The 15,868-nt window shown below is 37.4% G+C and overlaps 1 protein-coding gene across 1 annotated transcript; it reads left to right on the plus strand.

Annotated features, from left to right (window-relative positions):
* The first annotated feature begins 11,880 nt into the window (after nt 1–11,880).
* On the plus strand, nt 11,881–13,226 carry LOC147477898 (uncharacterized). Its single transcript, XM_086584242.1, has 2 exons — nt 11,881–12,680; nt 12,795–13,226. The coding sequence occupies exons 1-2, from the start codon at nt 12,387–12,389 to the stop codon at nt 13,008–13,010; spliced, it is 510 nt and encodes a 169-aa protein (XP_086440368.1). The 5' UTR covers nt 11,881–12,386; the 3' UTR covers nt 13,011–13,226.
* The last annotated feature ends 2,642 nt before the right edge of the window (nt 13,227–15,868 follow it).

Raw genomic sequence — 15,868 nt, forward strand, 5'->3', positions numbered from 1 at the left:
AGGTCCTTTTAGAAGCCGGACTATATATATATATATACAGAAATGCTCTAGTCAGGACCAGTCCGCACAAAATAAAGTCAGGACCTAGAGCTCTCACTTGGTCCTTTTTTCACATTTTTTTTTCCTTCTGCCGAAGTACAACATAAGTTTGAGTGTGGAGTTACGAGGACGGGTTAGCAGCCAGCTTTGAATTTTTCGGTGGTGGGTTTCTTCCAGATGCTACAACATACGAATAGAAACATAACATTACATCATTGTCATTCATTGGAAGTGAGTTCATATAAATGAGCAGATGTTGTAACTCATGAGCAATCTTGGTGAATAGAAAACATATATTACAAAAGAATATATGCGTACTTTATAACATCATAAAACCCCGACGGAAAGACTTTCTTTGTCTGCAACCACGATCGATATTGTTAGAAAAATAAATTTGCACAAATCCATTAAAATATGAATGAGTAGTTTGTTTCCACTTGAGATGAAATGAGTTTTTCTTAAAACAGTACGTAAAGTGAGAAAAATCTTTTCAAAATGATGCACTTGTTCGAAATAGTGCATTATGTCGAAAAAGTGCAACCTTTCGAAATGTGCACTGGTTCAAAACAGTGTATCATGCCAAAAAGGTGTGACCTTTCGAAATAGGCACTGGTTCGAAACAGTGCTTTATGCCGAAATGATGTGTCTTTTCGAAACATGTGACTTTTCAAAGAGTTGCTTACTTTTTCCCAAGAGTCAGTTTGTTGTTTCGAAGAGGCACTACTCACCTATAAATAGTGGATGAATTTGGAGAGAAAGACACACCAGATCACACAGAGTTCTGATCTTTCTCTTCTCCCTCTGGTCTTAGTCAAATACTATGTTGTGTTCGCTGATTCTATAGAATTGAAGTGCTAGCTTTCTATAGAAGGAAATCCATTCTATCTTGGGAGGTAGTTTCCCATCAACCGTGAGGGGGAAAATCTGTCTTAAAGACATAGTGTATCTACACTAGACTCGGATTTAATTAAGAAGTACAAGACACTTACAAGACAAAATGTTTGTATAGTTTGGTAATTAGTAAAGAGTAAGTACAATTAAGTTGTATATTCCTAACAGATATCAGGCAACATTCAAAACAAAGAAAATCGCTTATTGATGAGTAAAAAATAATTTATAACAGTGATCACTTATTCGATCACTTACCAAAGAGTAATTTTGAAGATGTTTCCAGATAAATGCTATAGAGAGCACTGCAAAGTTAAGAAAAAGAGATGAGTTCTATTGTTGTATATAGAATAAGAAACAAAGATAAGCACATAAAGGAATTAAGGAGTTGCTCTAAACATCTAACTGTATTCTAATATGTGCCATTTTAAATGGTACTATTGAGTTCAAAAAATGGACTAAAAGGTCTCAGTAACATTCAAATACTAAAGTCCACTAGATTTTTAAGTACGTGCTTGGCCCAACATGAATGGGAAGCTGGATTTCCCATCCTTCCAAACCTTTAAGCTAGATATGCTCAGTGACAGTAAACCACCTCCAAAAAGCATGCCAATGCCAAGAGTTGTGAGATTTCAGGACAATATAGAGACAGCAGTCCTCCACTCAAAACAACCCCACCTATGAGAATATAAAACCTAACCTTTAAAGGAAACACCAAGGCTATTACAATAGATGCTTTAGCGGCACAAATCAAATATAGAGTGTGTTTGTTAAATTTTAACTCATGGAAAGGAAAGGAAATAATATGGGTGGTCCACTATAGAATGGAATGGAAAGGAAATAATTTAAAATGGTATGTGTTTGGTAAACTGGAGAAAGGAAAATAAAAACTGGGAAAAAGAATAATCATGTTTGTTTGCAAAAGCTATGGAAATGAATAATTATATTGTTGGGTGTGATAGTAGTAAGTCCCTAGCTATCTATTTCCTTTCCTTTCTACAAAATTTTCAGGGATTAGCTAAGAATACAAAACCTTTTCCATTTCCATGATTTTGTTTCCATATAGAAAAACCCATTTTCTTTCCATAGATAAACAAACGCCTTAAAAGCTATGGAAAAGGTGAACCACTCTTATTTTACTTTTCATTCTATAATGTTTCCATCATAACAAACACACTTATAGTTGATGAAATCAATTAGATTATAAAATCAGAGTATAAGATATCCAGGGGCCTTCTCTTTTCTCTTGGATATTTTGAACTTTTGCTACTAAAGAATTTGGATCCGTATATTGGGGTTTTGACCCTCTTTTCTTCCTTTTTCTTTGATAACATACAATTTTATATTGGATAAGAAATGGAACATACTACATCAACAAATTAAGCTTCATTTAACCGAGCAAGAATATATGCGGTGCAATAATATAGTGACACTGAGATGAACAAGCTCTCCAACATCAAAATTATCTTGAACATATGCCTCTTTTGATGTCTTAACAAAGATTTAGGTAATGATAAAAAAAGGTAACAGAAAAATTGCTCAAAGAATACAGCATATTTCATTATCGATTTCCCAATTTTGATTGTCCTAAAAAGCATTCACTTGACATCTGCTAGGAATTTAAACATTAAATTACAAAGAAGAGAACTAACCAAAGGGGATCCCTAAACAGAAATCATGGATCTTTGCTGTCCTTTTGTGAGATGCAACACCTTCTTGTTTAGGTCCACTCTCGTCAATCCCCAGATTTTCAGTAACTGGTTCTTCATTAACAGGGTATGATTTAGCTGCCCCTTCTACATGTAGTCGGTTCCAATAGCTACACTCTATCTCTTGACCATGCACCCCACAACAATTATGTAAACACACCATGAATGATGGAACAAAATGCATTTATTGAAATTAGAACGCTAGGATTCAATTGCACTTGTGCAAAGGAGCCTTAAGAATAGTGCTTCGGGGCATAATTGGATCAAGTGCCTAATCTCACAATGACATAGAGCTCTATTGAACATTTGAACCTATGTAATCCGTAACAGTATTAATGAAAAAAATAGTAATCAATCTCATTCATGCTAGAACCTATGTGAAAACCCGCCAACCCAATCACTACATTCCATTTCCCAATCAAACCCACTGCATATTTCATCATAAATTTCCACATAATATCAAATTAAGCTCAATGTAATTAAAAAATCATTTCTAAACCAATCCGAAAAATACCAATTGCCCACCATAAATCTTCATATAAAGTACAAACTAGCTCAATATATCATATATAAAGACAATTGCCGGGACTTGTCTAATAGTATTTTGTCAATGAGATTTAATTCAAATAAATACTAGACTCTTGATTGATGTTACTGCATATGCCAACTGTTTGTTCGCTTGGTTTTATTTTACTTTTCTCAGTTTTTGTTGATATGATGTTCGTTTAATGGCAAAGATGGGAAGTTGGGTGAATCTGCTAAAGAAGCTCTTTGTTTCAGAGGCAAAGGCTACTCCTGAAAAGGTGAGAGTACATACCACTTTCTTCTGTTCTTATATTATGTCAAAATAAATTCAAATACATAATGCCTAAATCTGGACACAGAATGGAAAGAGGAGGAGGCGGATTATTGGAAGGCTTAAGTGGAAACGTGTACCCGCCCTTGCTTGTTCATCACTAGTTAAGGACAGGAGTTTAGTTGAAGCAGAAAAAGAACATAGCAGGTTAGATATTTCTTAACATGAATTCTAAGATCGTGAACTACATAATAATCATATGTAGGATTAATCAAAAACAATTTAAATGTTATCTCCAGACATCCTGATGCAGAGAGCTTGTCGATCCTGCTGTCTGATGTTGTTATTGATTGAATGTTTTAATCGCCAGAAAATACATATGTTTCTCTCTCCTTGTCTACAAATCTTAATGTGTTGAATTTTGTGAAGTGAAGTTTTTGTGATGAACAAAAGCTAATCTTGTACAAGATAGAAACCAATATTTAGCATATATCCTAAAATATTGGATTTCCTATAATGACCATATTTAGGGGAAGGAAAGAAAATATAAATTCCTTACAGTCTCCCACTTGGTCGATAGGAAAATCTATCAGTGATTTCATTTTAGGAATCATAAGGCGCGCATTATATGCTAAACACTTCTTTAGTTGGTTATCATAAGTGTCGTGGCTAATTCGGTTGTCAATGGGAGTCATGGCGTGTACACATTATTTTGTAACATGCTTACTTCCATGTACTATGTCATTTACAACTTTCATAGTTAGACCGTAATAGGAGATTTACGTAATGGTCTCATAATGTCTTTGTTTAAAGACTATTTCTGTTATCATTCATCCAAACGTAAATGTGTGCACAGTGGAAAACAGAAATAGCATATGTAGAATTGCTTTAAGAGCTCAATAAATGTCAAATACAAGTACAGAAATAAAAGCAGAAAATATTAACTAAGAACTATCTTCAAGACCCATGCTTTCAGTATGTCCCTGAAATGTGTTTGGAGGTAGTCCTTTCGTGAATATGTCTGCGACCATGTAATCTGTACGTATAGACTCAATGACAATTTTCTTTAATTTAACATCTTGCTTCAGTGATAGATATTTAAGGTCCATGTGTTTGGCTCCCTTAGATATCCTGTCATGCTTGGAGAAGAAGGTTGCAGGTTCATTGTCACAATAGAGTGTTAATGGCTTAGAGATGAAACTCAAAGCGTCGAATTGAGAGACAAAATTGTGCAACCATGTTCCCTGAATTGTAGCCTCATAACATGCCACGTATTCAGCCATCATGGTGGATGTGTAAAGCAACTCAAATTTCTGGCTTTTCCATGATATTGCACCTCCACATAAGAAATACACATAGCTAAGAGTGCAAAGTCTAGTGTTAGGACATCCAGCAAAATCTGAATCTGAATAACCAATCACCTGTAGGTGATTTGATTTTTTGTATGTGAGCGTATAATTTCTTGTTCCCTTGAGGTATCGCAGCACTTTCTTTGCAGCTTTCCAATGAGCAATTCCTGGGTTACTTTGAAATCTACCCAGCATGCCAACAACATGACTAATGTCAGGTCTTGTACAGACCTGTGCATACATCAAACTCCCTACAAGAGAAGTATAAGGATATTTTTCCATTTCTTTACGTTCCAAAAGGTTCTGTGGACACTGCTCAAGATCAAGCTTGTCTCCTTTATGCAGTGGAACAGGGCTAGAGGAACATGTCATCATGCCAAATCGCTCTAGAACTTTGTCAATATATGCTTTCTGAGACAATCCCAAAATACCAAGTGACCTATCACGGAATATTTCTATTCCTATCACATAAGAAGCCTCACCCATATCTTTCATTTCAAAGTTCTCAAAGAGATAATCCTTTGTAGCATGTAATAAACCAAGGTCGCTACTAGCCAGTAATATGTCATCAACATACAGAACCAAAAATATAAACTTACTCCCACTGATCTTGAGATATATGCAAGGGTCAACTATGTTTTCTTTGAAATCAAATTGCATAATGATTTCATGAAACTTTAGATACCACTGCCTCGAAGCTTGTTTCAGTCCATATATTGATTTCTTAAGTTTGCAGACCATGTCTTCCTGACCTTCAATTTTGAAGCCTTCAGGTTGACTCATGTAGACTTCTTGGTCTAAGTTTCCATTAAGAAAGGCGGTTTTCACATCCATTTGATGTAACTCGAGGTCATAGTGAGCTACTAATGCCATGATGATTCTAAGAGAATCCTTCCTGGACACAGGGGAAAATGACTCAGTATAATCAATGCCTTCTTTCTGATTGAAACCTTTGGCAACAAGTCTAGCTTTATATAGTTCAATATTGTCTTTACAGTCGCGTTTGGTCTTGAAGACCCATTTACTGCCAACTGGTTTGTGTCCTGGAGGCAATTGATCAACAACTTTCCATACTTTATTTTCATCCATAGAATTCAGTTCATCTTTCATGGCATCAATCCATTTACTAGAATTAACATCCTTAATGGCTTGTGAATAAGAAACCGGGTCTTTAATTGTCCATTCTTCAGATTTAACTTGGTAAAGCATGTAATCATTGGAAATAGCGGATCTCTTTTCTCTTTGAGACCTTCTTAATGTTGGTTCCTCTGGTGCTTCATCCATGTGTTGGTTGGCGATAATATCATTATGGAGTTGTTGATCATTTATTGGGTTTTCCTCATTGTGAAAAGGTTCAACAACGGGAGGGTTTCCAATATCTTTCGGAATAGAAGGAAAAATAATAGGTACCCTTATTTCCTGAATGATCACATCTTGAGTTTTATTACTCCCACTAATTTTGCCATTCTCAAAGAATTTGGCATTATTGGTTTCAACAATTCTCGTACTATGGTTAGGACAGTAGAACCTAAATCCTTTGGACTTTTCTGGGTAACCTATAAAATAACCACTAATCGTTTTAAAGTCCAATTTCTTTTCATGTGGATTGTAGATTCTAGCCTCAGCTGGACAACCCCATACTTGGAGATGTCTTAAACTAGGTTTCCATCCTTTCCATAGTTCAAAAAGTGTTTTTGGAACTACCTTACTGGGAACCCTGTTCAAGATATAAACAGCTGTGCGTAGAGCATCCATCCACAAGGATATAGGTAAGTTAGCATGACTCATCATGGATCTAACCATTTCCATATATGTACGATTTTGCCTTTTAGTACACCATTCTGCCATGGGGAACCAGGCGTTGTGTATTGGGCAACAATTCCAAGCTTTTGGAGTAGTTTTGCAAAAGGTCCAGGATGTTGTCCTGTTTCGTCATACCTTCCATAAAACTCACCACCTCTATCAGACCTTATGATTTTCACTTTTCTGTCTAGTTGCCGTTCGATTTCAGTAATGAACACTTGTACAACATCTACAGACTGAGATTTGTCATGCAACAAGTATAGATAACAGTAACGTGAGTAATCATCAATAAAGGTAATGAAATACTTTTCTCTCCCAAAGGTTGGAACATCAAAAGGTCCGCAAATATCTGTATGAATTATTTCAAGAAGCTGGGTACTTCTTGTGGCTCCTTTCTTTGTGTGTTTTGTTGTTTTTCCTTTAATACAATCCACACATACTTTAATATTAGTAAAATTTAGCTCCGGAAGGACACCATCTTTTACTAATCGTTTGATTCTTTCACTGGATATGTGACCCAGTCTTTTATGCCACAAGAAATAAGAGTCATTTGAAGATGACTCTCGTTTTGTTTCCTTAGAATGCAGGGTAAGATGGGTTTCAACAATTTGATTATCAAGATGAAACTTGTATAGACCTTCAATCAAAATTCCAGAACCAATTCGACTAGAATTTTTGAATAATCTGAAAATACCATTTCCTACTTCAAACGAATAAACTTTATCAAGTGCACTTACTGAAACCAAATTACGGGAAATAGACGGAACATAAAGAGTTTGACATAAGTCTAACTGATAACCGCTATCTAAAACAAGACGAAAGGTTCCAATAGCTTCAACTGGAGCTTTGTCTTTATTTCCCATGAAGAGGAAGTTCTCGCTTGGGTTTGTGGTTTGGATCGTAATGAATCCCTGTATTGAGTTGGAAACATGAACATTAGCACCGGTGTCAATCCACCAAGTATCAGAAGAAGCATAAGTAAGATTTGATTCGAAATAACTTATGAAACCCATGGGGTTACCTTTCTTTTCGAACCATTCTTTGCGTTTAGTGCAGTCTGCCTAAAAGTGTCCAGGTTTCTTGCAAAATTTGCATACATCTTCCTTCTTTGTCTTCTTGGGGTTTTGATTAGCCTCATTAGATCTGGGTGGTGCCCTTTTATGGCCTGAATTATGCTTTCTCCCAGGTTTGTGTCCAGCTCTGTGAATGAGATGAGCTACTTTAATACCTTGTTGATTCAGCCTGGCCTCCTCTTGAACTAGTTTGTTAGCCAATTCATTCATTGTCCACTTGTTCGTAATAGTGTTGTAATGAATTTGAAAAGGCCCGTATTGAGGAGGTAAACTATTCAGGATAAATTGGACGAGAAAAGCCTCATCCACTGATAGTCCCAAATTCTTTAGTTTTGCTGCAAGGTTGGTCATCTCAATGACATGCTCATGCATTGAGCGAGTGCCATCAAACTTCATGGTTGTAAGATCTGCCATTAGTTTCCCAGCAAGGGATTTGTCTGCAGTCTTAAACCTATCTTGAATGGACTGCATGTTGTCCTTAGCATTCTCAGATTTAGGAAGGGATGTTTTGATGTTGGTAGCAATAGTCATTCGCAAAAACATAATGCTTAGTCTGTTAGACCTCTCCCAAGTATTAAGGAGATTCTTTTCCTCAGCAGTACTTTCGGTAGTAAGTAGAGGTGGCTTATCATTAAGAAGAGCCATATCCAGTTCAAGTACCCCCAATGTGAACTCAACTTGCTCTTTCCATTCTAAGAAGTTGGTTCCATTGAGCTTAGTGACAGAGGTAGCATGCGAATTTAGATTGGTAGGTATGATAACTGCAAATAGAGATACAATAAGGCTTTGAATTAAAACAACACGTGTATGAATATATACGACATAAAATTTAGGTGCTCCTGTGGGTAGTCACCATAATTTCTACACATTATACCATCTAAGGTCGTCATATTCAAGGTGATAAAAAATTAAGTGATGTTTCTCCTAATTAAGATCTATGGATATCCTTGGTCTACGTGCGAACAAAACACTTATTAATTATTGTTTGGACGTATGAATATAATCCGCCTGTGGGCGATTAAAAGCTTCATGCGTTTGAACAATATATAGTTTAAACATCATGATGGTACTAGTAGGGCCAAAACCAGTATTTAATAGTTAGGGTCACTGTGGTGAAACCTAACCGTACTCCAAAAAAAATAAAATAAAAAATGAACATGATGAGGAGTATGAGTCAACTTAGACCATTCTATATGCCAACTTAGATGATCTACTTTAACAGCTTGACCATTTTAAGCACCTAAAGTTCTATTTCTGTGAACAAACAACAAACAGAGACTGTCTTTCAAGTTTCAATTAGGTAGTATATATGTACGCAACTCATTTGTGATGGATACCATTCGCTTAAAATTTGTAATGTGGCATCAAAGAGTTACCAACTCCAAGATAATTCGCGGCTCCACAAAGAATGACTCAACAAAATTTGAAGCATGACTGTAGGTTTTTTGTTTGCACATTTCTAATTATTCTAGTAACATAAAGGGCATAATTGTGATGTTCGAACTTCTAAACGGGACATAGTTGACTACATCAAAAAGAATTATATAATTAAGCTAGTCGATTGACAGATGGAATATCCAGACGATGCCTTAGCCTTCTTGCCCATGCCAAATAAATACATCATCCCATGCCAAATAAATACATGATGTGAACGAAAAAGCTATTTGTTATCATTGCAAATCCGTGAAGGCGAATAAGACCAACACAGTAAATATAACAAATATATTTAACTATTATATTGATTTCTCACGATCAAACAGTCGTGCATTAATTAAAATTGCGGAATAAATTAAACATAAACCATTTATGCAAACCATAATAGTTGGATCGATAAATTGCTGCAAAACAGAGTAATCCTAACTAATGGACTATTATGTGTTCTAAAACAAAGCTCTGATACCACATGTTAGATATTTCTTAACATGAATTCTAAGATCGTGAACTATATAATAATCACATGAAGGATTAATCAAAAACAATTTAAATGTTATCTCCAGATATCCTGATGCAGAGAGCTTGTCGATCCTGCTGTCTGATGTTGTTATTGATTGAATGCTTTAATCGCCAGAAAATAGATTTGTTTCTCTCTCCTTGCCTACAAATCTTAATGTGTTGAATTTTGTGAAGTGAAGTTTTTGTGATGAACAAAAGCTTTTATTTATAGGTGGAGAGATGACCGATTCTACCAATTAGGATTTCCTTAATTTCAGCCGTACATCAAGGCAGAGGATATTGCACAATTTTGTGCAAGATAGAAACCAATATTTAGCATATATCCTAAAATATTAGATTTCCTATAATGACTATATTTAGGGGAAGGAAAGAAAATATAAATTCCTTACATAGCAAGCATGCATTAACTGTTGCTATTGCAATGGCAGGTGCTGCTGAAGCTGCTTTGGCATCTGCTCAAGCTACCGTTGAGGTTGTTCGTCTCACTAGCACCCCGATGGTGTATCCTACATGTAAGAGAGGAAGCAGAGAATCCGCTGCTATAAAAATTCGAACCTCCTTTAGGGGATATCTGGTGAGACACTTGAGCCTGTTCTTTAACTTGAGAATTCACTTGTCCTGTTTTAGTCCCCCAATTAATTGACTAACAATGTTCAATAAGGCTAGTTACAAAAAATCAGTATGAAAAACTCAACATCATAATTTCCTGGTTGCCTAATGAAGTGTGGATGCAACTATTAGATTTTTTTTTTTTGAAAAATTAAGCTTGGGTTAGGGCAGACCCCCACTGTTATATTGTAAATAGTTAAACCGTACAAAGCCACTCTAAGAGTAGATCATTAAAAGGAGGAACACAAAGACACAACAATAACGATAGGCTTCAAGCCTAACACACTTAAGCTAACACATTGACCAACATTCGACAACTATTAGAATTATTCTAGTATTCTACATCCTATTAAAAGCATGGTCTGAGCTCATCCTGAAAAACCAACCTAACAGGCAAGGAAAGCATTACGAGCGTTGAAAGGACTGGTGAGACTTCAAGCTATGGTTCGAGGCCAAGCGGTGAGGTGCACACTCAATGGATTACAGACCCTTGTAAAAATTCAATCGCAACATCGTGGAACAAGAGAAGGCATGAAGGATAAACAGTTGATCAAGAACTTCAATGAGTTGGGCAGAATAGAAAAAAGGGTAGGTTATTGGCAAAAGAAAGAAAACTTCAATGACCATGAATTTTTTATCTCATTACAATCATCTGATTTTATACTCATCATTACACACCTAATCAGTTCGTTACAAGTTTGGTATAAAGGAAGCTTCGATTGTAACTTCCTTGCTGGCATTGACTGAAGTCAATAACTGATTCTGGTTCCTTGCTCTCCAAGCTTTCTTCAATACAGTCTATTACTCTAATAGTTATGTGGTGTCAGGGATGAACACACTTCCTTCTATAGTAAATTACCACCTCTTTTCTAATTAACATTTCCCCCCTTGATCTGAAAACTTGAGAAACAAAAAAATATAACGCCTTCCTGACTCTGTCTAACCTTTTGTTCAAACTTTTAGCTTGGGAAGCCGAAAGTTAAGAGTCACACAGGCTTGGTTGATACGTTGCCACTGACCCAAGGAAGACATCGATGTCTTACTTTTGAGCAGGCATAATGGGTTGATCAGAAGAGAACACGTAAAAGAATACTCCTTCAGCAATCGGGTAAATGACCTCATCTGAAAATCCTTACTCCAGATTAATTAATTATGTTCTCAAAGATTTAGTGACTTTTCGTTCTGCAGGATAGTTGGAATTCTAAGATATCCAAAGAATGTGAAGCCAACGGAGTAAATGGGAGATTGAATCACTGGTCGGAAGAAAGTGGGGAAGCCCAAGAACGGAAATGCAGAATTTCTATCAATTCTAACTTGTTAGTAACTTACAGGGGAGAACGGAACATAGACTAGGAGAGTTAAAGCACAATGATCTTTTGGCAGGGCGTAGCTCTCCAATATCTACCCCAAGGAGGTCATTTAATTATGTGTGCCTGCCTCAATCACTTTATGATCACTAAGGATTCCTCTATACTACCTTCACAGTTTCCTACAAATAATTTTTCGTGACAGCTCGATACACACGTCGTTGATTATGCATTAGAATGCACACAAGCTGAAACCTGGACGATGAGAATTGTGTGCATTGGCTGTCACAATAAATTGCCTCCTTGTTGCGTACACTTAATAAACACAATGAAAAACACACTTGCTAGGACACACCTTCTATTTCCCATTAGTTCACTTTTTTCACTCAATGATTTGATAGGGGGTTTTGCGGGTGTCACATTCTAAACTTTCTTTGCAGGGAAAAAGACTGTAAAGATTGGTTATTCGAAATATTTTTTCCTTCTTGAGAATGAGCGAAGAGAATCCAGTGACCGATCCTGCTTTGGTGCAAAACCTGCCTGTAAAACGGAAACGGGGCGTCCTCGGAAGGACGAAAATCTGAGGCGTGTAGAAAAATCTCATGTTGTAACTCCTAAACCTGACACAGCAAAGAAAAACCCTCCCAAGAATATAAGTTCAACCTCAAATGGAGATTATGCGATGGTGAGTCAGGCAGTTTCTGGTGTCCTTGATGGATCATTTGAAGCTGGATATCTCATCACGGTTAAGGTTGGTGATACCAGTACTTTTCTGAGGGGAGTTGTTTTTGAGCCAGGGTTTGTGGTTCCTATTTCCGAGGCAAATGACGTGGCATCAAATGTTAAGATGATCAAAAGAAATGAAATTCCTGTGGACCTATCAGGTCATCATTTGCATGGTTCTGCCTCAACAATATGATCAAAAGACTGAACAAGTAGTGAAGGTTCCTGAGTCTCTTCCATTGAAGGCAGTGGCATCTGTAGACCAGGTATCTAAAGTTGCAGAATTATCTTCCTCTCCAGTTCAGTCTAGTCCCACTATGTCGTCAAAGGGGGCTCCATTTGACATGAACCAAATTCCTCAGGCTTTGCGGCAAGCAGTGAGTAGAATTGTACACTCTCCTCACATACACCATGGAGAACAGGCAAATGAGGTCAGTCAGGTGATTCAACTTCCTTCTCAGTCATTAGATGCATTGCCAAAAGACAAGACGCAAACACCCCTCAAAGGAGGACATGATAACCTCAACCAAGCTGAATTGTTGCAGGGTAGCGGAATATCATGTTTAAAAGGAGCAGCCAATGGAGATGAAACTAAAGATTTGAAGCTAGAACTCACGCCTGGGACATCCATTGAGATTTTTCCGGACAATGGGACCATTGCTACAGTCTCTGAGGCTCCAGGTTGCAGGGCTAGAACAGAGAACAGATGGGACATTGAATGGCCAACCTGTTTACCTCAACGGCAGCCATGTAGATGCTGAATACATTCTATGGCAGCTGAAATTAAGGACAAAGGTGTTGAAGATAAGCAGAGCTCTGTTGCCACTGGATCCCAACACGTGACCACTCAACTGATTGCTGAAATTAGCAAGATGTGGGAAGAAAATCATGTCGTGTCGGACTTGAGAAACACGCTAGAGGATTCAATTTAGTTGTATATTTACTTGATTGAATTATAAAGAGATTACAATTGTTTTTATAGAGGTTACAAAAAATAGAAACAAAACAATCGGTGGCTTGAGAAACACGGGGCGCGGGTCGCGCTCTAGCTACTGGAAATCCCGAAGGCCTGAGGCGCTGGTCGCGCTCTATACAAACTTTATCTGAGCGCAGGCCGTGCTCTATACATGAAAATCAATATACAGCTTTCTACACTCCCCCTCAAGTTGGTACATAGATGTCAATCATGCCCAACTTGTCAACTGAGCTGTCAAACACCTTGTGGGATACACCTTTGGTAAGAACATCAGCTAATTGCTCGTCTAAGGTTACGAACGAAAAACGAATAACCTTCCTGTCAAGATTTTCTTTAATAAAATGACGATCAACCTCCACATGCTTTGTTCAATCATCCTGAATTGGGTTATGTGCAATTTGAATGGCAGCTTGATTATCACAATGTAAATTCATAGGCTTTTGAAGCTAGAATCCCAATTCCATCAAGACAGTACGGATCCATAACAATTCACATACTCCCTGTGCCAGACCTCAAAATACAGCTTATGCACTCGATCTGGCAACAACTTTCTGCTTCTTACTACGCCAAGTTACAAGATTTCCACCGACAAAAGTGAAATATCCTAATGTAGAACGCCTATCAATTTTATCACCAGCCCAATCTGCATCTATGTATCCGACAATATCCAATACATCATACTTACCAAACAGTAAACCTTTGTCAAGTGCATTCTTCAAATACTTCAAGATACGAGAGACTGCATCCATATGTTCTTTGCTAAGACAATGCATAAACTGACTAACCACAATCACTGCATAAGCAATATCAGGTCTAGTATGAGAGAGATAAATTAACCTTCCTACAAGACGCTGATACCTTCTTTTATCAGTAGGAACTTGATCAGGATGAATTGCGAATCCATGATTCATCTCAATGGGTGTCTCCATTGGTTTGCAATCCAACATTCCTGTTTCAGCAAGCAAATCTAGGACATACTTCCTCTGTTAGAGTGAAATCCCTTTTTTAGACCTTGTAACTTCAATACCCAGAAAATACTTTAGTTGTCCTAGATCCTTCATTTCAAATTCTTTTGACAAATACTTCTGCAATTCATTTATTTCCTTCGATCATCCCCCGTAACGATCATGCCATCAACATACACAATTAGAGTCAGAATCTTACCATCCTTGTGTTTGATATACAAGGTATGGTCGAATTGCTCTGTTTTGTACCCAAAACCTCTCATTGACCGTAAGTCTTCCAAACCAAGCTCTTGGAGACTGCTTTGAGCCCATATAAAGCCTTCTTCGGTTTACACACCTTCCCAACATCTTTGGGATGGTTCTTCACACCGAGGCATATCCATGTATACTTCTTCCTCTAAATTCCCATTTAGGAATGCATTCTTCACATCAAGCCGGGTGCAAGGGCCAATCTTTATTTGTCGCAGTTTAAATTAAAATTCGAATCAGATTGATTTTTTGCCACAAAAGCGAAAGTCTCCTCATAATCAATTCCATAACTGCTATTTGTATCCCTTTAGCAACCAATCTCGCCTTTATATCTATTAATAGTTCCATCTGCATTAAGATTCACAAGAAACACCCAAAGGGCATCCAACAATCTTCATTCCAATAGGCATATCAACCGCCTCACATGTTACATTCTTTTTTGAAGGGCTTCCAATTCTTCATTCATTGCTTTCTTCCATTTTGGATCTTTCAAAGCATCCCGCATTATTACTAGGAATAGATACGTAGATAATTGATTTATGACAAGTGCATGTGACTCAGAAAGGCTATGGTTAGACATAGAGTTAGCTATAGGATATTTGGCATTGGCTTTGATGTCTGGTTCATATTGTTTCTTAGGAACTCCCTTACTAGCTCTTTGTGATTGTCTAGGTTCAAGACTTTCTAACCCAACAGATTCATTAACGGTTATAGGAGGTACCTGAGGTGGATCATGCTGATCGAGATCTTCAGTTATTGATGTAGAAGGGGAAATGTCGTGTACTACCGTTTCATATACATCTTGCTCGTGTGCTACAGTTTCAGATACATCCGAATCATGTGCTTCTGTCTCTATTGCTACAGGATCAATTTCTGCTTCAGGAACTTCAAATCATTCCTCCAAGTGTTCTAATTCCCCAAAGACATCAGGATTCCCTTCACCGTCACTCTCCCCCTGAATGGAAGACTGGAAAACTCCCCCTGAGTAATACGGGTCGGATTCATGGAATGAGACATCAAGAGATATATGCATCTTGTCAGTAATGTGATCATAACACCTATACCATTTCTGAAACTCTGCATAACCCACAAAAATGCACTTCTTCATACGAGGATCAAGTTTACTTCGTTCTGGTTGTGGGATATGGACATAAGCTGTACATTCAAACACCCGAGGCTCCAAGTTAGGCATAGATGGGATGGACAAAAGTGTATGGAGTTTCTGGTAAGGATTCTGGAACTCAATTACCCGTGAGAGAGTACGGTTTATAACATAGGCTGCCGATTTCACTACTTCACCCCAATAGGATCGAGGTACATTCATGCCAAACAAGCAAGTACGAACAACTTCCAACAACTGCCTATTCTTCCGTTCTACTAAACCATTTTGTTGTCAGTAACGAATTGGAGGTTTGATGACAAATTTCAA

The sequence above is a fragment of the Coptis chinensis genome, chromosome 9 (assembly GCF_015680905.1).
Source record: "Coptis chinensis isolate HL-2020 chromosome 9, ASM1568090v1, whole genome shotgun sequence".
NCBI lineage: Eukaryota > Viridiplantae > Streptophyta > Magnoliopsida > Ranunculales > Ranunculaceae > Coptis > Coptis chinensis.